Below are 19,788 nucleotides of genomic sequence, written 5' to 3'. Positions count from 1 at the left end.
CCCCCCCCCCCCCCCGCCCTTGCTGGGCTGCTCCGGGCAGTTCCAGGGTAATTGATTCTCTCTCTCTCTTCCCCCCAGGGAGTCCCCAGACACCGACTTGGTGAGTAGCCGCCCTGGGTGACCAGCTGCCAGCTGGGGGAAGTGGGGCCTGGTTCCTTCCTTTGCTGGCACCTGCCCATGGTGCTGCCAGACTCCCGTGGGCCCAGCAGCTCTTGGTAGTGGGCGGCTGGGCGGCATCCACCTAGGGCAAGTTTGGGAGTGGGGGGCAGGGAGGAGACCCCTGCTCCAGGGGTTCTGCAGCGCTGAAATCACAGGTTCCCGACCCACAACCCCTGCTGTCCCAGCCCTGGGCTCTCCCCCCTCCCCGCCCCCCCCAACAGCTCTGCCGGTGCCCCTCACTCCCAACCCCCAGCCCCTGCTGCCCCCCTCACTAGCAGGCCCGGTAGATTCTCCTGGGATTGAATGGGTGATGGAGGGAGCAGGATGGGGAGTGTGGCCTCTGACCCACCTCCCTGCCACATTCTCCCCCCGCAGACCTGCCCCGATGTGGACGAGGAGGGATTCACTGTACGGCCTGACCTCAACCAGAGCAGTATCCTTGGGGCTGGCAGGGCCCAGCTGGGGGGTGGGAGGGGCTGCCGGGGGGAAGGGAGTGGGGGACTGGGGTCAGGGCCGGCTGGTGGGGCGAATGCCCGTATGGGGCCCAGCCGGGGGGGGCAGGGCTGGCTGGCAGGGCAAGTGCCAGGATGGGGCCCAGCTGGGGGGTGGGAGGGGCTGCCGGGGGGAAGGGAGTGGGGGACTGGGGTCAGGGCCGGCTGGTGGGGCGAATGCCCGTACGGGGCCCAGCCGGGGGGGGCAGGGCCAGCTGGCAGGGCAAGTGCCAGGATGGGGCCCAGCTGGGGGTGGGAGGGGCTGCTGGGAATGGAATGGGGGGCTGGGGTCAGGGCTGGCTGGCGAGGTGAATGCCCATATTGGGCCCAGTGGGCAGGGCGGGGGGGGAGGTTGGGGGCAGGGCCGGCGGGGGGGGCGAATGCTGGGGGGGGCCCGGGGGGGAGGGGGGGGGGGGGCTGGGGTAAGGGTCGTGCTGGAACTGGGGGTCAGGGCCAGCCGGGGGGTTAATCTCGTCTGCGGCTCCGTGTGCTGCCCCAGCCTCAGGCGGGGCGGCCGGGGGAGATATGGGCTCAGCCCCTGGTCCCCTGCCCAGCCAGCTCCTCTCCTGCCGGGCTGGGTCCATGTCCTGGGGGTGGGGGGCAGAGGTGCCGGGCGTCCAGCTCCCCTGCTTGGCCGCAGCAGGGCAGGAACTCGGTCTCCAAACCCCCTGCGCCGGGGGGACCAAGCTGGACTCAGACCCGCGGCAGGGCCTGGGCTGAGCCCGAGGGATGTAGGCTCGGATCGGGGGGGGGCTCCCCCGGTTTCATGGCAGGGAGCCCCAGCCTGGCAGGACTGTCCCCAGCACGGGCCCTGTGAGCCAGGCTGGGCGAGGGTTCGGTGCCAGGCCGCCTGGGCTGGACTCCTGGGTTCAAAGCAGTGAGCTGGGGTGGAGGCGACACCTAGTGGGCGTCCAGGGGAATGGCAGGCAGGGGCCCAGTGCTGCTCCTGGCCGGGGGCTTTTCCCTTGACCCCCGGCTCAGGCTCGGGCGGGACCCACGGCTGCTCGTCCAGCGACTCGGACTACGAGGACGAGGATGAGCCCCGCAAGTTCTACGTCCGCATCAAACCCCTGCAGCCCTGCGACGCTGCGGGCAGCGGCCAGGCCGCCGTGGAGCAGCTCAAGGCGACGGTGGGGAACCTGCCCCTGCCCCCCAGCACCGGGGTGAGAGCCGGGGGCTGAGCTGGGGGAAGTGGGGAGCCTCTGGGGTGCAGTGGCATGGGACCAGGCTGGTGGCTGGGAGGGGGTAGTGGTTGAAGGGGTGGCCGTGGGGCTGGGGCTGAGAGGGGAGGGGTGGGGGGGAAGCCGTGGGGTTGGGGCTGGGGCTGGGGGGGAGTGAGAGGGTGGCCGTGGGGCTGGGGGGGGGAGTGGAGGGGGTAGCTGTGGGGTCAAGACTGGGGCCGGAGGGAAGTGGAGGGGGCGGCCGTGGGGCTGTGGAGGGGGTGGCTGTGGGGCCGGGGCTGGGAGGGGAGGGGTGGCCGTGGGGCTGGGGGCTGCAGGGCTGGGCTGCTAACTGCTGCCTTGGTGACCCCCGCCCCCCTTGTTGTCTCGCAGGGCACAGTGAAGAGACAGGTCTGCAGTAAGTGCGGCTCAGGTGTTGTCGTCGTCGTACCCCCCCCCCTCAGCTCTGAAGCAGAGGACGCCGTAGGGGTGGACAGTGCAGATGCCAAACCCGGGTGGGGTGGGGGGAGATTGTTGTGGGTACAATGGGCCATGTGGCAGGGACCTGCCCAGCAGGGGGCGCTCACTGGGGTGCAGGGTCTCCTGGACGTGGGGAGCTCCACGCAGGGCGCCTGTGCCCCCCGCCACCTGTCTGGGGAGACGGGTGCCGATCCTGCCCTGGCAGCGCCCCCCGGAGGCTGGCTCTGCACCCCGGCCCTTGGGCAGGTCTGAGCTATCCTTTGCCCAGAGCAGTTTCTTAATTTTGTGGGGACCCAGCAAAATCTCCCCCCTCCCTCTTAGCTCCGGGTGCCCTGGATAACTGGGGGCCACCCCTTCTCCATGACCCCAGCACTGCTCAGCCCCTAGTGGAGTGATTCTCCTGTCTGGGTGCAAGAGCACGGGCCCCGCTGCAGGGGGTGCTGGCGGGCACCGTGACCCCTCCCCCCAACCATCCTTCTGAAGAGGGGGGTCATTTTTTCACTTTGCTGTGTCGGGAGCTGTCCAAGTTCCAGTCCTGGGGCCCCCATGATGCCCTCTGTGTGGTTATTCCCCAGGGCACTTACCGGTAGCGACAACCATCACGGTGAACGTGGGCTCTGACGTGGCCCTGGGTACAGGTGAGGCTGTGACGAGACAGTGGGCGGGGGGGGGCATGGAGGGAAACGTGGTGATTTGCAAGCCCCTCCCCTGTGGCCACATGCCCCGCCCTAGCGTGCTAGAGTAGCTGGATGGTTCTTCCCAAGGCTGGGCGGTGACATTGACATGGTTAGTAGGGGTCAGAGTTAACGCCCATGTAAGAGGTCTTGAGGCAGCACCCCCCCCCATCCTGTTGGTTCAGCCTCTCTGCAGACTCAGGCAGGCAGCCCCAGAAGCTTTCACCCGCCCAAGAGGAGTTGGTGGGGCCGGCTGTGTGACGAGAGCTGTGGCAGGTCGCTGGAGGAGTGGTTGGGGGAGGGGTGCGGTGGCTCTGTGCCCTGCCTGTAGGCTGGGGGCTGGGACCTGGCTCAAATCCGTCTCCTTTCCTGCAGGTGAGGAGCCCGGGAAGCTGCAGCCTCCCCACCCCGCCGCGTGGACTCCCAGGTACCGGGGTGCCCTTGCCGTGGGTGGGGAGGGATGGACGTTGGAGTCCTTGTATGACGCGCCTGCTCTCCAGAGCACCCGCACCAGGCTGCTGGGGCAGCTTTGGGACCCCACGGAGCGCGGTCAGCTTGTGGAGGGCGGGGGGGGGCTCCCAACCCCTCCCGCGCCCCCTTTGCCACAGGGCCCTCCCAGCCTGGCGTTCCCTGCAGCCAGTGCCCCAGATGTCTGGGGCAGGCGCCCTGGGGCATGGGATGCGGCCAGGAGTAAGCATGTGTCTGGGGGCCCCGCTGATCTCCCCTGCTTTGGTCCGTCCCCAGCTGCGCAGGGAAGCCCCGGCCGGACGCAGTCCCTTCTGCAGCCCTGTTCGGGCCCCCGCTGGAGTCGGCCTTCGAAGCGGAGGATTTCCCAGGTACGCGTGGGCTGCCGGTGCCCACCTCACAGGAGGGGAAACTGAGGCACGGCGCGGTGGGGACGTCCCACAGCATGTGAGAGATCCGGAGCTGGGAATAGGACCAGGACCCCTGGGTTCTGTGTTCTGGCTTCAGCTTGGAGCCAGGGCTCCCCCCGCTGGCCTTTCTGTGCAGCGCAGCCCCTGTGCTGAGCTCTGCGAAGCTGCCCCTTGCCCCTGCCCCCTCTGTTTGGGGGGCAGCGGCCCTGCCCTCGCTGGCTCCGTGACGAGAACGTCGCCCTGTCTCCACAGCGTCCCGAGCCTGCGGCCTGGGCTCCAGCCCGTCTCCCTTCTCCTCCTCGTCTCCAGAGAACGTGGAAGACTCGGGGCTGGACTCCCCCTCGCACCCCCCCACGGGCCCCTCGCCGGACTCCAGGCCCTGGACGCCCCAGAGCCCCCTCACCAGACGGTCCGCCAAGGGCTCCCCGCGGCTCCAAGAGGAGCGGGGCGTCCTGCCCCCCACGACGGCCGCCTCGGAGGAGCAGAGCGCCTGGCTGCCCCCGCCCGCCAGCCCCACCGGGTGGCCCCAGGACACCCCCTGCTTTGCCGCCTTCGGAGAGGACTCGGGGGCGGGGTCTCAGCACGACTCCCGTTGCCCCAGCACCACGGCCCCTTCGCCCGACCCCTCCGGGGACCCCGAGGCCTGGGCGGCCAGGCCTCCGAGTCCCGGCTCGGAGGAGGCCCTGCAGCCCTGCAAGCATGGGGCCTGCCCCCCCTCCCACTCCTCGGCCTCTCCGGTGCCCCACAGCTGCAGGGAGCCCTCCGGCCCCTCCCCGTGGACTCCCCAGGGGCCCGGCCCCAGGCTGTCAGACAGCAGCACGCCCGCAGCTGAGCCCGGTGAGTACCGCCCTGGGGGTGGGGTGGGGCGCTGGGTAAGGACCTGCCACTCGGCTCCCTGCTTCGCAGAGCACGAGTGGAGCACGGCAAGGAGCAGTGACCTTCCCCCCAACTGCTCTGCCGGTGTCGCTCGATCCCACCCTGCAACCCTCTGATATCCCAGCTCTGGGCTCCCCCCAACTCTGCCGGTGCCCCTCGATCCCACCCTGTAGCCCCTCGATATCCCAGCTCTGGGCTCCCCCCAGCTCTGCCGGTGCCCCGCGATCCCACCCTGCAACCCCCTGATATCCCCCTGCTATCCCAGGCCTGGGCTCCCCCCAGCTCTGCCGGTGCCCCTCAGTCCTGACCAGCGCCAGCCCCACTGTTCTCGCTCCAGGTCTCTCAGGCTCTGGCCGATCCTACTCACCTGGCGCTCCTAGTGAGGAGGAAACGTGTCTGTTTAGGTGCCAGGCTGAGTTGCTTGCCCACATGACTTGGTTCTGGTTCCTGAACTCCTGGACTGACCCCTCTGAGTGCCCGGCCCTGGCACTTTGCTGGGTCGCGCACTCCTGCCTCTGCGTCCCCACCCCACAGCCACCTCCCGTGTGCCTCATCCCCCCCCCCCAGTGTTGTGGGACGGACCTTGCCCCCCCATCTCTCACCCCTGCCTTGTACTTCCACAGATCCTCCCCCTGCCCCCGCCCCGCCCAGCGCCGCCCCCAAGGTGGCCCCCCCGCGGCGATCCAGGACGAAGAGGCTGTCGACGGGGCAGGCCGCCTGCAGCCACAGTGACCCGGTGGGTGGCGCTGCGCTGTGCTGGCAGGGAGCCAGGGTGTGTGTGGCGGGATGGGGAAACTGAGGCACAGAGCGAGTAAGTCACTTGTTGTCCAGGGAGTCTGGCAGAGCTGGGGTTTGAACCCCGATCGCCTGGGGCGCTCTGCAGGCAACTGGCGTCGCTGACCCTTGGCAGGGACTGAGGAATTTTTCAACTTTGTCAAGAGGCGGATTCAGACTAACGGCTCTTCCCGGCCCCGCCGCGGGGCTCGGCCATGTCTCAAGGGAAAACCAGCCATGACCTCGGGTCTCCAGGGTGGCCGATCCCCGGCCGTCGCTGAGACCCCAGAGCAGACACTAGCTCACGGGGAGGGTTCTGCAGAGACCCCCTGGGGTGGCTGGTTTCTCCTGCCTGGCGGAGGCCGTATGCTTTCCTGGGGAGTCTAACCATTAGCAGTGGGGCTGGTACTCCTGGGTCCAGGAGGGAAGTGAGGTTTTGAAGGTAGCAGGAGACTGGGACCCAGGACCCCTGGGTTCTATTTGCAGCTCAGTCCTGACCCGCTGGATGGCCCTGCCTCAGTTTCCCCACCTGTACAATGGGGCTAACGATCCCATTTGCAAAGTGCTTTGGGATCCCAGGCCCTTGGAGTCTCCTGTCCCCTCCTTGCCCTGCCGGTGGGTTAGCCCATCCCCGGCCTGGAAGGTGACCTATCGCCCTTCGTTTTGCAGTCCCGCTCCCTGTGCCCCTCTCCCCTGTGGAATTCTGGCCCTTTCCACTCAGCTCCGGCCAGCCTGGGCGAGCGCAGCTTCTTCACGGTCTCGCAGCCGGCGCTCGGTACGTACCCCGGGGGGCGCGGGTGCCAGGCGGGAGGGGAGGGGACTGGCCCCGAGCATCGGGGTGGGGGCAGGGGGTGAACCTGTGGATAGAAGGGAGGGGGTCCAAGCTGGGGGAGGGGAAGGGGAGCTTTGGGCTGGGTTTGGTCAGAGGCTCTGGACCTGACCCCACCTCCCCTCCCACCCCCCCAGGGCTCTCCCGAGGCCCCAGCCCCGTGGTGCTGGGATCCCAGGATGCCCTTCCCGTGGCAACCGCCTTCACCGAGTACATCCATGCCTACTTCAAGGGTCAGGACCCTGACAGGTAAGGTGGGGGATGGGGCCCAGCCTAGGGGTGCCCTGGTTATGGGGAGGGGGAAAGAGACAGCTCGGAGGAGCGCCAGGGCTAGATATCTGCCCCCAGATCTCATGGGGCACCGGGGAGGGGGGACAGGGACTGGATCTCTCCCTCCCTGCCCCTTCCCACAATCCCTCTGGGCGCTGGTGGGCGGACCAAGCTTCCCCCATGGTGCCAAGCTCAGAGCAGACCCTTGGGAAGCAGGGCTTGCCCCACACTGGCTGGGATCCTGTGCTTCGATTTCACCAACCAACGTCTCGCGCCCTGTAACTGCCTGACCACGGAGTCCCAGCCCAGCCCCCGGGGTGCCCTGCTCTGTCTCGCCACCCAGGTGAGATGGTCCCTCCCGCCAAAAATCACACCAAAGCACCAGTCACTCGCCCCGGGTCAGTTGCACCTTTGATCTGGCACTGATCCCTTGTAGCCAGTCTGATCCTAGACTAGCTAAAGATTCATGAACTAGGAAAAGGAAATCGACACGCTATTGACAAGGGTAAAGCAGCCAACAGAGAGACATACTTTTGGAAGCCAAATTGGAACCGGTTTGTAACAGAAGCTTCTGTGATAAACAAGCTGCGTGTGTCCTTGGGGGCTAACCCAGGCCAAGCCCTGGAGATCTGCGTCTGCCTAGCAATCCTCCTCCCCCATCCCCTCCCGGAGCCCAAGCAACGAAAAAGATCCTGTTCTTCCTCGTTAGACTTTTGATTCCTTCCTCTCCTGGCTGGCGCTTTGCAGTGACAGAGCAAACACGGGGGACCCGGCCACTTATAACCCTAATCCCCCTCCTGGCCCTGAACACGCCGAGCCCGGCCGGGTCCAGCCCTGGGCCCTAGGAGCTGGTCTGCCAGTGTCACACCCACATTGGGGTGGCTGGATCTCCCATCCCCCTGCCTCACCCCCGAGCCCTGGGGAATTGTGGGAATGGAGTGGGGGGAAAGATGGGAGATCCAGCCACCCCAAGGCCCTGGGGCATTGTGGGAGCTGGGAGATCCCCTCCCTCCATTCCCCCAATCCCGCGGGGGAGGGGCCTGACTCCCCACAGGCCGTGAGGTGCTGGGCTCTCCCCACCTGTTGCTGGGGGGGGGGCTCTGAGTTAACACCTGGCTTCCCCCCCCCCCAGCTGTCTGGTGAAGATCACGGGCGAGCTCACCATGTCCTTCCCCGCCGGCATCGTCCGCGTCTTCAGCGGGAGCCCGTCCCCGCCCGTCCTGAGCTTCCGCCTGCTCAACACGGCACCGATCGAGCAGTTCCTGCCCAGCGCCGAGCTACTGTACAGGTACTGGGGGGGGCCCAGCTCGGCACGGAGCTGGGGGGGCCATGGGGGCTCTGCTGGGGCTCTGAGGCTGCGTCCCAGCCTGTCTGACCCGCCCCTCTCCCACCCGCAGTGACCCATCCCAGAGTGACCCCAGCACCAAGGACTTCTGGCTGAACATGCCTGCGCTGACCGGGCACCTGCAGAAGCAGGCGGAGCAGGCCCCGGCCGCCTCCTACTACAACGTGGCCCTTCTCAAGTACCAGGTGAGGCACCAGTGGGGACGTCCCACCCGCCCGGGATCCCCCTATCCCCAGGCAGCGCCGTCAGGACTCCTGGGTTCTCTCCCCAGCTCTGGGAGGGGAGTGGGGTCAAGTGGGTTGTGGTGGGGCTGGGAGCCAGGACTCCTGGCTTCTCTCTGTGGCTCGGGGATGGGGGAGGAGGAGTCCGGGGGGGGCTAGGAGCCGGGACTCCTGTGCTCCCCCCCCCGGGCTCTGAGAGGAGCAGAAGCTGTTCCTAGCCCCCCATTGCCGGCCCCTCTAGCCGCTCTCTGCTCCCCTGGCAGTTCTCTAAGCTGGGCCCGAGCGCGGCCCCCCTGCAGCTGGCCGTGCGCTGGGACTGCACCGCGGCCACCACCCAGGTCAGCGTGGAGTACGGGTACAACGCCGGTGCCATGCCCGCGCCCAGGCCCCTCACCAATGTCCAGGTGCTGCTGCCCGTGGAGGAGCCGGTCGCCAATGTGCGGCTGCAGCCTGCGGCCAGCTGGTGAGAGCCGGGGGGAAGCTCGGGGGGCATGTTGGTGGGGAGGGGCTGGGCAGGGGACAGCTGGGAGTCCTGGTGGGGAGGAAGGACGGGGCGGGGGCAGGAGGAGCCTGGAGGCCCTGGGGCGGAGGGGGGAGGGTGGGGGCAGGAGGAGCCTGGAGGCCCTGGGGCGGAGGGGGGATGGCTGGGGCAGGAGGAGCCTGGAGGCCCTGGCGGGTGGGGAAGAGGGATGGGAAGGGGGAACAGGAGGCGGCTGAGGCCCATGGCGGGGGAGGAAGGGTGGGAGGCAGGAGGTGGCTGAGGGCCCTGGGGGGTGGGGAAGGCGGTACAGGAGGCAGCTGGGGGCCATGGGGAGGGGGAGGGACGGGGGGCAGGAGGCGGTTGGGGGCCATGGGGAGGGGGAGGGACGGGGGGCAGGAGGCAGCTGGGGGCCATGGGGGGGGGATGGGGGACCCTGGGGGTGCAAGGGAGATCAGGTAATGGCTGGCGCTGTGTGCACCCCCAGCCCTCGCCCGGTGGGGTGACGTGTCGTTCCCCCCCCCCCATCTCTCTCGCCCCGCAGGAACCTGGAGGAGAAGCGGTTGTTGTGGAGGCTGCTGGACGTTCCTGGGGCCCCGGATCGTGGCGGTGAGAGCTCTCGGCGTCCCCCCCCCCCCCCAGGTTGGGGGGGCAGTTGTGTCGGGGGGGGCGGGGTCTGAGCCCCCTTCCCTCCAACGCTGGGGCTGCTGGGGGCTGAGCGTCAGCTGCAAACCCAAGGCCCTTGGCCCTGACACCCACAGGCCATAGCGGCTTCTGGGGGGGCTGGTAGTGGGGTACGGCGCCTCCTGCTGGCCAGGTGCCAGCTCCTGGTTCTGAACAGGGTTTGCTGGGCGAGCTAAGGGCAAGGGTGGCCGGTGGTTCTTAGCAGCTGACCCTCTTGCCACCCCCAACCCCAGGGTGTGTCAGCCCCTCCCCCCGGCTCGGTGCTCTGGAGTCTGTTCTCCCCCCGGGTGGGCAGGGTCTGAGCCCCCAGTGAGATCCTGAGCCCCATCTCTCGGCCTCGGTCCCCAGGCTGCGGCCACCTCTCTGCCAGCTGGGAGCCCCTCTACGGCCCCAGCAAACCCAGCCCCGTGGCGGCCCAGTTCACCAGCGAGGGCAGCACCCTGTCGGGCGTGGAGGTGGAGCTGGCGGGCAGCGGGTACAGGATGTCGCTGGTGAAGAAGAGATTCGCCACAGGTAACCGCAGCGGCTGGGCACGTCCGTGGTGGGGGGAGAGGACGCTTCCCCCTGCTTGCATGTGGAGAACTCCTCCCCCTCCTGTCCATTGCTGTGCCTCAGTTTCCCCTCTCATCCTTTGTTTAGATTGGAAGCTCTTTTTGGAGCCAGGGCGTGTCTCTCTACGGTGCCTGGCACGATGCAGCCTGATCTGGGGTGGGATCAGTATCAAGCCGTGGGGGCCATGGGGAGGGATGGGGGGCAGTATAAGAAAGGGATCCCAGGGAGGGGGATACGATCTGAGCACAGGGGAGTGGAGGAGTCTGGGTAGGCGGGGGGCCTGTTCCAGGAGTCCCTGGTGTCTGTCTCCACCTCTCATGGTTGTGTTTCCTCCTAGGCATTTATCTGGCTGGCTCCTGACTGGCTGCCCTCGTCCCCCTGTTCATGGCTGGTTTTAAAGCCCCAGCGGCCGTTGGCTCGTTCAGCCTCTTGTTGCCCCCGGGGGTTTCTCTGCTGTTGGATTTTTAAACACTGGAACAAAGTCAGATCTGGAGGGAGGGGAGTGGGGGTCCGGCCCCTGGCCCGTGAGAGGAGCGATGGTGCTGGGCTGGGGTCCAGCCCCTGGACGGGACGAGCGGCTGAGTTGCACTGGACAGAGAACAGCCCTGCTCCCTGTTTGCCTAACTCCTCCCCTGCCCCCCACTGGCCAAGCTGGGGTCCCCGGGTCTCCCCCTGGCGATGGAACAGAGCCGTCCACTCTCCCAGCTGCTGTACGGGGGTGGGGGGAGGAGGGGAAGCTGGGGGGGGGGTCGTCACCCTTTTAATAAACACTTTATTTTCTAATAAAACGACCTTTCTGCTTCCGCTGCCCCTTTTCGCCATCGCCCTGACAGCCTGCCCCGAACCTGCTGCCAGCCTTATGGGGCACGAGGCTGCGGAGTGAGGGGCAGCACAGGCCAGTCTGGCCCGGCCCCAGCTCTTGGGGCTGGGTGATGAGAAGCGCAGCGGGTGCCTGGAGGAAGTCAGGGGAATTGCTTCCCCCTTTGACAGGGAGACTCCCAGCTTGTTCCAGGGAGCAGGGCTGCCTCTAGCATCCCCCCAAAGAGCCTCCCCCTTGGGGACCTGGTCCCCCTCCTCTCTCAGCCCAGCAGCAGCAGTGGGGGTGACTTGGGGCCATGTTGGCGGATTGGCAGGTGTTACTTTACTCTCCCCGCAGTGCTCGCCTCCCTCCCGCGCCAACACCCCCAGCCCTGGTCCTGCCCGTCTTCTCCCAGTGCCGGCTCCGGGCTCATGTTTGCCTCTGACCTACAGGCTGTGCTCTGGGCCAGGCCCTGGCTGGAGGGAGATGGTTCTGCTGGAGGGGGGGACCCTACCTGGCACACAGCCTCCCCCCCCCGATAGGAGATGCCCCCTGGTCTGTTTCCTGGCACTGGGCAGGCGGCCCTGAACCCACAGCCTGGATCCCCAGCCCCTGGAGGTGCTGCAGGAGGAAGGAGGGGGCTGTCTGAGCTGGGGCCCCAGTTCACATTTTGCAAACAGGCTTGCAAGGGGCCCTGCCGGCTGCAGCCCATCCCAGGATCCAGGCCTTGCCCCTGCTCTGGGAGAGCCCGTCTGTGGTGTGCTCACTGCCCCCCCAGAGGGCGAGAGCCACGCGGGGCTGGGCCAGGCCAGCTGCATAGCAGGGACAAGCCCAGGGGCTTTGTCTGTGCCTGGACGTTAATGTGGAGTCGGGTGGGGGGAGTTCAAAGCACACGAGTTGTTCCTGATTAACGCCAGGGCTAGACAAGGGCCGAGGGGCAGCAGGAGGGGTGGGGAAGGGGACACGGGGCCTTTCCCAGCCAGGGGGTGCAGGCTGCCTGGGACCTTTCACTGTGGGGCTGCTCAGCCCACAGCCTTGCTGTGCCCAAGGGGCTGGCTGGGAGCCTGGGTAAACGAGGGGTTTTGGGGTGTGACACTGGCACGACCTGGCAGGCTCAGCCCCGAGGGCCAGGCCCAAAGGGGCCATGAGACCTGAGCTGGGCCTGCCCCACGGCCGGCCTGGGCTGCTCCTTGCACCGCTATGTAAGGCCATTCCAAGGCATCTCTCCCCCCACCCCAGCCGGGGTCTGGGCTGGGCTGATCCCCTTCTTGCCGGGGCTGTGTAATCTCCATCCTGGGGGGCTTGGCAGCACAAGCTGGTCCTTGCCACCCACCCTGGTCTGAATAGAGCGCAGCCAGGAAGTGCAGGGTCTCTGGTCAGCCTACATCCAGCAGCTGCCCCCTGCCCCCCTCACCACCCCACACACGCTGCCTGCCTCCAGCCATCTCTGTCTGCCCGGCCCCCAGGCCTGCTGTGCATTGCTGAGATGCTGCCCCCAACTCCCACCCCACATCAAACCCATGATCAGCGCTGCCCCACGCTGCCCCTGTGCAATAGACGTGAGGGGCAGCCCCATAGCTGCAGTGCTTGCAAGCAACTGCGCCCCTCAGAAGCTCTGGGGTTAACTTCCTTGGGGTCCCCCCCCAAACTGGGATAGTGTTTTTGCAGGGCACCCATCCTGCTGTTACCCAGTGCCTATTGGGGCAGGGTGGGAGGGCTAGAGGTGGCCAGGGGGAGAAGATGGGTCTGTCCCACAACACGTGCTGTGTCCAGGGTCCCAGGGTGGTGGCAGGGGGAACAGACAGTGCCAGCCCTGCCACCCTCCCCCCCCCCCCCAAGCCTTGAGGCCTGTGAGCGCCATGCCCATCACGGGGGCGTCAGGCCATGGCCTGGCTGGGTGAAGCCACGCTGAAGCGAGGGAGAATTCCCAGCTGGGCCTGGCCCAGAAGCAGTCGAGCAATCAGGGGATGGGCTCCAGGCCGAGCCCTCCGAGCTCCTGCTACGCTGGGCTTTCGGTGCACGGCAGCCATCCCACGTGCCCAAAGGGGGTGGGGGCAGAGCTGGGAACTCAAACCGGCTCTCGCAGGTCCCTGGGCAGTGCCCGCACCATTGCATCCACCTCCTCTCTGCAGCTAACTGGGCCGAGCGCTGCCAGGTGCCTCTGGCAGTCGCTGATGGATTAAACGTCCTGCCCCTCTTCTGGCCGGCTGTACGGTGCCCCGCCAGCACCCTCCGGGCTGGGGGCAGCTGGGGCTGCCTGGCGGAGCCACTCTAGGCTGGGGCACAAGCCGAGAATGGCCCAGGGCGCTGGCTGTCATTGGGTCAGGTTACACGTTCGGCACGGCAGTGGGCCCCGGGGCAGGGCACCCCACAGCCGCCCGGGGATCAAAGCGAGCTGGCGGGAGGGCACCCCAAGGGCTTGTCTTGGGCTAAGCGACGTGGGTGCAGTGGAAGGCGATCGGGACACGTCCCACTTGGGACAGCTGGTGGAGTGTGTTGGGGCAGCCTCTGTTCGGGGCAAAGGCCGTTGCCCGTTCGGTGTCAATCCCCACAACAGCCTCACTGGCACCTTCTCGGCCCCCCGGAACGAGCCGCCGGCCCTGGGCATTGACCCGGGTTACGTAGATGGGGTCAGGGCCCTAACTCCAAAGGGGAGGGGGTTGAAGGGCAGGGCCAGGTTACTCCTCCAACTGCAGAGAAAGCCCCCAGCCCGCCCACCCTCCCCTTCCTCTCCAGCACCCCCAGCGGGCCAAGGGGTCTGGTCACAGGCTCTAGAGCATTTCCTGAGTTAGCGAAAGGCCCTTCCTGCTGCTGTTGAGTGGAGGTGGGTGGAGGTGCAGGTAGGCGTGCCAAGCCAGGGGAGGGGGGAACGCGTGTGTGTCCATATCCTCCCACGTCCTCCCTTGGGGGAGCTAGGGGCAGGGCCTGATCCCTCAACCTCCCCCCCCCCCACCATTTGCCTGTCCTGCCTTGGCGTTTATGGAAAATTCTATGGGGGCGGGGGAGGCAGAGGGGACTGGGGCAGTGAGGGGTCCAGCGTTCGGCAGCTCAAGGGGGGGTTTCCAGCCTCGGCTGCCCCCCACCCCCGTAGAATCAAAGCAGCGATGTTCAGTTGTAAAAGGAAACTCCTGGGGCTTTCTTTGAGCAGCCAGGCAGCAGGTGGGAGCTGTGGGAGGGGTCCTGGGGGGCTGAGGGGGGTGGCTCAGTGTCCTGGCTTTGCCAGCTGCTGCACGGGGAGAGGAGCAACGGGAACCCTCCTTGATGGTACCCCTCCCTGGCTGGTGGGCGGGGAGTCACCGGGGGAAGTGCCCAAGGGTGGCGAGGAGCCCTGGACCTGGGATCCGAGTGCAAAACGTCCCGGAGCTCGGCACTGGCGTTTTGCTCCGGAGCCGCCCCAGCCCAGCGGGGATGTTCCCAGCGGGCAGCGGCTGGGTTTGCACCTCCTGACCTAGGCGGAGTGGAGGGGGACCAGCCTGCCTCACAATAAACAACCCCCCAGGCCACGCTGCCCCACCCTGACTTGGCTGCCCTGCGTGGGCCAGCCCACCCCAGGCTGGGTAAGCAGGAAGGCAGGTGCCGCCCGCCCTAGGGCTGGGACAACAGAGCTGGCCCCCATGGAACTAGGCTCAGGTTGTGTCCCCTGGCCGCCCCGCACAGTGCGGTGCTATTCGGCCCAAGGCCGGCCCCGTTTCATTGCTGGACAAAGGGCTTCTCTTCCCCCCAGCACCAGTCAGTCCCGCCCCACCTGAGCTGGGTCCGACTGGAACCGGGCCCTCCAGGGCACAGACCTCCCAGCCACACGCCACCTGCTCCCGGCACTAGGGCGGGCCCCTCTCGCCAGGGGATCTCCAAGCATTCCTGCTCCAGGGAGGCAGGGGCCTGTTATCTTCCCCCAGCCTTCACCAATCACCTGCCTGACTCCGAAAGCAGCGAGAGCAGGAACAGCACAAGGGCGTGGGAACAAGCTCCCCAGGCAAGCGGGAGGTCCCTGCCATTGGGAGCAGGTGCTGAAGAACCAGTGAGGCACTGGGGAGGGGCCATGGGGGCGGGGCAGCCCCAGCCCTCCTGCTGCGTGGCTCCTCTGGGGTTAATTTGTGCAGGGGAACGACACTCACAAAGCGTCTTTCCTATCAGTTGTGTTGGCAACAAAATAGCAAGCAGGCCCCACTGCTATAGCCTAAGGGGGGTGTTTCTGTGTCACCCGCAAGGATAAAAGTCATACTACTGCTGCCAGCTAATGGAGAGGCTCCTCTTGGCCCTGCAGTAGGGTTCCCTGCTTCTTGCCCAGGTGCTGTGGTTTGTGCGTCAGCTGGACGTGGTTGTCTGTCTGCCCTCTGCAAAGTACGTGCCAGCCTCACCGGGGCAAGAGTTGGGAGAGCAGGCTCAACCCCTCTTCGCCTTGTCACCTGCTCCTGCCCTTCGCAGCGTTGGCTTGCTCTAAAGCTATGGCGTTCGCTTAGGGGTTTCCCTGCGAAAAGCCAGATTCTTCTAATGTAGAGGAGTTTCCTCAGCACCTAGAGGCCCCAGAAGGGAGCAGGGTGGTGCCAGGCGCTGCACAAATACATGCTGAGTCCCTGCCCCAAAGAGCTTACAATCTAAGGAGGCCAGCCAGACAAAGAGTGGGAGGGGAAACTGAGGCACTGCAAGGGGACGGGGTCACGGAGCAGAAGCAGGAAGAAGGCACCAGGCTGGCGCTCCGAGCGGGGCTCTGCCCACTGGCCCACACTGCCTCACAGGGCTGAACCTCCCGTTTGACCACGCATTGCTCGGAGGCCCTAGGGTTAGCTTCGAGCGGCCCCCTTGAGTGGGGATCTGCCCGGTGGCACGCACGGGCGAGGCACACCTTGGCAGCACTTTGCCAGCGGCGTCTGCCCCGGCCCCTTCCCGAGGAGCTGGCTGGAGCAGCCACTGCACAGCTGCCAGATGAACTCCTCCTGAGTGGGAGGGGGCAAACACCCTGATTGCTTCATTAGCCTGCCGCGGCCAGGTTCTAGTCACCTGCTGAAGGCAGCCGGCAGGTGAGAGGCGCTGCTCCGTGCCCAGAAGCAGGCAGATCCTTGAGCCAGGCGGCGGTGCTGAAATCCTCACTCTGCGGTGAGTAGCTACCCTGGGCTCAGCTGTTATAGGGGAGATGGGGGGCCTCGCAGAAGCAGAGTGAGCTACACAGGAAGATGGGGGGGGGGGTAAAAGCATTGCTGCAGAATAAGGGTGGAAGATACAAACACAAGAGTAACGTTATTTATGGACTAATAGTGATAACTGCTCAAGGACCTAAACAAAATAAGTATCAGAGGGGAGCCGTGTTCGTCTGGATCTGTAAAAAGCAACAGAGGGTCCTGTGGCACCTTAAGACTAACAGACGTATTGGAGCATAAGCTTTCGTGGGTGAATGCCCACTTCGTCAGACGCATGTAATGAAAATTGTCAGAGGCAGGTATAAACATGCAGGCAAGAATCATCTGGAGTTAACGAGGTTAGTTCAATCAGGGAGGGTGAGGTGCTCTGCTAGCAGTTGAGGTGTGAATGAACACCAAGGGAGGAGAAACTGCTTTTGTAGTTGGCTAGCCATTCACAGGCTTTGTTTAATCCTGAGCTGAGGGTGTCAAATTTGCAAATGAACCGGAGCTCAGCAGTTTCTCTTTGGAGTCTGGTCCTGAAGTTTTTTTGCTGTAAGATGGCTACCTTTACATCTGCTATTGTGTGGCCAGGGAGGCTGAAGTGTTCTCCTACAGGTTTTTGTATATTGCCATTCCTGATATCTGACTTGTGTCCATTGATCCTCTTGCGTAGGGACTGCCCAGTTTGGCCAATGTACATAGCAGAGGGGCATTGCTGGCACATGATGGCATATATCACATTGGTGGACATGCAGGTGAATGAGCCGGTGATGTTGTAGCTGATCTGGTTAGGTCCTGTGATGGTGTTGCTGGTGTAGATATGTGGGCAGAGTTGGCATTGAAGTTTGTTGCATAAAATAAGTGACATTATGAAAGGTTAATACCTGAGGTAGAAAAGGAAACCGAGAGGGGAAAATGAGGGATCTCTCCCTCGGGTGACCAGCCGTCCCGATATTAGGGGACTTGTCCCGCGACCCGACCGTACATTGTCCCGATATCGGGACCGTCTGGTGGAGAAGGACCACAAGGTGCCGCCGGCGCCGCTCACCTCTTCTTCCTGGGGCAGCGCAGCGCCCGGCGCCCGCCCGCTGGCAGGAGACTGCAGTGCAACCCCAGGCACAGAGGCAGCGAGGAGGTCTTAGGGCTGCCGGGGGTGGGGGGGAGTTGCAGGCGCCGGCAGCGGGCAGAGAGCCCCCCACCCTCGACCCGACCTGACCCGCGACCCTGGGGGGGTGCTGGGAAGTGGGGGAGATCTGTGTGTGTCAGGGCACTGGGCGGGGGGGTCTGTGTGGGGCAGTGTGTAGTTGTGGTGGTGGGGCTGTGGGGAAGGGCACAGGGAGGGAGGGAGAGGAAATCTGTGTGTATTGGGAAACTAGCGAGTGGGGGGTTCTGTGTGGGGTGCTGGGCAGCTGTGGTGGGGCTGTTGGTGGGGGGGCGCTGGGTAGGGGTGGTGGTGTGCACAACACTGTGCATTTGTGGTGGGGGAGCTCTGGGCCTAATGGATCCAGGGGGCACTGGGCAGGGGAGTTGTGTGGCACAGCCTGGGCCCACCCCCAACAGGAAGGGACACGCTGGTAGCACAGGGCCAGCCGGATCAGTGTGCCTCTGGCCATGCCATTCATGCCCCATTTCCCCTGGCCAGCCCCGCCCTTCCTGCTGCTCACCTGCTCACTCTGCAGCAAGTAGCTACCCCGGGGCAAGATTGGGGGGTGGGGACTAGGAGGGTTTCCTTGCTGTTGTTCCAGACAGCTGCCCTCTTCCCTTTCCAGATAAACTCCTCTTTCCTGGCTTCAAGCTCCAGGCAGTAACAGGCCACCGGGTTTTCCTGCCTGAGCCGGGGGTGGTCCTTCCTGGTATGGAACAAATGACCCAACTCCTGTTTCTGATGAGTGGCTAAAACGGGGCCGGGCGTCTTGGGGCAGAAGGGACCCGGGCTGTGCCAGCCCCAAAGAGGCCTGCGACGTAGCAGGGTCCCCTCCAGGTGAACTATGGACGTGGTGGCGGTGGGGATGGAGGAGATCCTCTCTCTCCTACTGGGAATGAGCTTGTGGTGGTGGGGGGAGAGACCTGGCCTGGGATGGCACCAGAGATCATGCCAAGCAACGCGCCCACCGGGGGATTGCCAGAGTCTGGCTGCTAAGGGGCCCGAATGGGAGCTTTGAAAATCCCGGCTGGATAGTGGGTGCCGCAGTGTTTTGGAAACCTGGCCCCATCTGCTGGGTTAGGGGGCAGGAGCCGGGTCTTGTCAGAGAAGATCTGAATGATCAGGCCCTGACAGCAGGATGCTGATCTCGTCTCTTCCCCCCACCCCCCCCGCCCCCAGCACAGGCACCTTGCCCATACAGCTGCTCCCAGTCCGAGGGAGCCCAGTCCAGGCTGCAAGGGAGGCAGGATGGTGCAGTGGGCTGGGGATCTGATCTGCTCCAGGCTGCCTGGGTGATCTCGGCCGCCCTGTGCTGTGGTTCCTGCTCTGTAAGGGGCATTGGGAGGAGAAAGACATCGCAGATTGTGAGGCGAGCAGGTACCTTAGAGGCAGGTAGTATATTCTAATACAGCACCTAATTCCCCCCTGCCTCCGGTCTAGTCATGGCTGGTTCCCTGCCTTCCCTCCTTGCTGAGAGGAACACGTACCGTGATTGGCTGGGAAGCTGGAATAAAACCAGACGAAGGTACAGAAAGCCGCCTCCAGGTTGCAGATTTTCACCCTGTGTCAAACGGCCCCCCGCTCGCTGTTTTCGATGCAAAGCCATCACAGCCCAGGTCCAGGGCCCAGATGGTGTCTCCTTCCTCCAGTTAGGAGAGAGGTCCCAGATCCACAAAGCCAGTGACAGGCAGGCGGAAGCAACTCCCCGAGCTCGCCCATGCCCAATGGTCCCTCTAATTTTTGACAGGCCGTGTGTGTAAAAAATTTCTGTGCAAATTGTTGTGCTTCTGTGCACATTTTTGTGCGCGTGGTGTTTTGCCGTGTGCGCGGGGTTTAGCGTCTGTGTGCGCGCGTGTTGCCCCATATCTACCTGTTCCATGGGGCCGGGTCAGACTCGGTGGAGCTCGGCTGAGTGTGGCCGGCTGGGGATCCGTCCCCTTGGTTCCCCGGAGTCCGAACTCCCCAACCCTGGAATCTCTCCTCCCGGCCCCGGGGCATATTTCCTGCGGTGAGGGGTGGGGGGTTGCTAATTTGCATTAGCTCCTTGTCGCAGCCCTGGGCCTGGCCCCGCCTTGGGGGCTTCCTGAGCTCCCGGCTGGTTTCTGAGATGGCACCAGCAGCCGTTTCGATTTTGTCTCCGCTCCAGGTGCATGAGGGAGCGAAGTGTAATCTGCACTGACCAGGCAGGTGCCCATCCCATGCCACTCACACGTGGCTCTGGGTGACAACTCCTGCCTCTCCTCCCCAGCTCTTGCTCCTCTATCTTCTTTATTCTGTCTTTCCCATCGCCGACGTCGCACAATTTCCCCCAGCGCGGGAGCCGCCGGGCTGTAGGGTGAGCGAGCTCCTTCCCCGGTCTGTCGGGAGGGTGAGGTGCGCTCTGAGCCCCAGGCCGGGAGCTAGCAGCAGACGTGGGCTTTGGACAAGTTGCTCAGGTCTGCTCCAGAGCATGGTAAAAGGGGTAGTGTAGACAGGCCCCAGGAGCGGGGCTAGAGCCTTGGACAGCCTGGGAGATGAGAGATGAGGACATCCCAGCCTTGGGGTCAATGGGTGTTAAAGAGCTAAGGGCTTTAAGGGATCCAGTGGGGCAGAACTCAGCTACCCTGTCCCCTGGGGTGGATCCTGACTTGGTTCTGGGGGCTCGGCCGGGGAAGCAGGAGCGACTCCTCGGCAGACCCAGGCCTGTTGGACGCCCGGCTCACCCAGGCAGGTGGGGACCCAGGAATTAGCCGCACCAGTGATGGGGATAAGCAAGAGGCTGGCAGACTCCCAGCTGTCCCCGATGCCCGGCTCACATCCTGGGACCTGGGGGCTGGGCCTGGAGTCAACAGGCTGGCACGGCACCGACTCCTATTCAGTG

General features: G+C 65.2%; 1 protein-coding gene across 1 annotated transcript in view; it reads left to right on the top strand.

The window, feature by feature from the left end:
• The window catches only part of FCHO1 (FCH and mu domain containing endocytic adaptor 1), a 29,654-nt gene extending 18,998 nt beyond the window's left edge, over nt 1-10,656 (top strand). Inside the window, exons 10-26 of the mRNA XM_034755569.1 lie at nt 79-100; nt 535-592; nt 1,632-1,813; nt 2,204-2,228; nt 2,866-2,928; nt 3,340-3,391; nt 3,709-3,800; nt 4,092-4,676; nt 5,339-5,451; nt 6,159-6,264; nt 6,456-6,567; nt 7,721-7,876; nt 7,986-8,118; nt 8,418-8,617; nt 9,177-9,241; nt 9,665-9,829; nt 10,206-10,656. Coding sequence (XP_034611460.1) covers nt 79-100; nt 535-592; nt 1,632-1,813; nt 2,204-2,228; nt 2,866-2,928; nt 3,340-3,391; nt 3,709-3,800; nt 4,092-4,676; nt 5,339-5,451; nt 6,159-6,264; nt 6,456-6,567; nt 7,721-7,876; nt 7,986-8,118; nt 8,418-8,617; nt 9,177-9,241; nt 9,665-9,829; nt 10,206-10,228 — 2,152 coding nt within the window. The 3' untranslated portion in view covers nt 10,229-10,656. The remainder of the gene's footprint in view (nt 1-78; nt 101-534; nt 593-1,631; nt 1,814-2,203; nt 2,229-2,865; nt 2,929-3,339; nt 3,392-3,708; nt 3,801-4,091; nt 4,677-5,338; nt 5,452-6,158; nt 6,265-6,455; nt 6,568-7,720; nt 7,877-7,985; nt 8,119-8,417; nt 8,618-9,176; nt 9,242-9,664; nt 9,830-10,205) is intronic.
• The last annotated feature ends 9,132 nt before the right edge of the window (nt 10,657-19,788 follow it).

The sequence above is a fragment of the Trachemys scripta genome, chromosome 22 (assembly GCF_013100865.1).
Source record: "Trachemys scripta elegans isolate TJP31775 chromosome 22, CAS_Tse_1.0, whole genome shotgun sequence".
NCBI lineage: Eukaryota > Metazoa > Chordata > Testudines > Emydidae > Trachemys > Trachemys scripta.
The sequence above is the reverse complement of the archived record's forward strand: the minus strand, read 5'-3'. Positions and strand labels throughout refer to the sequence as shown.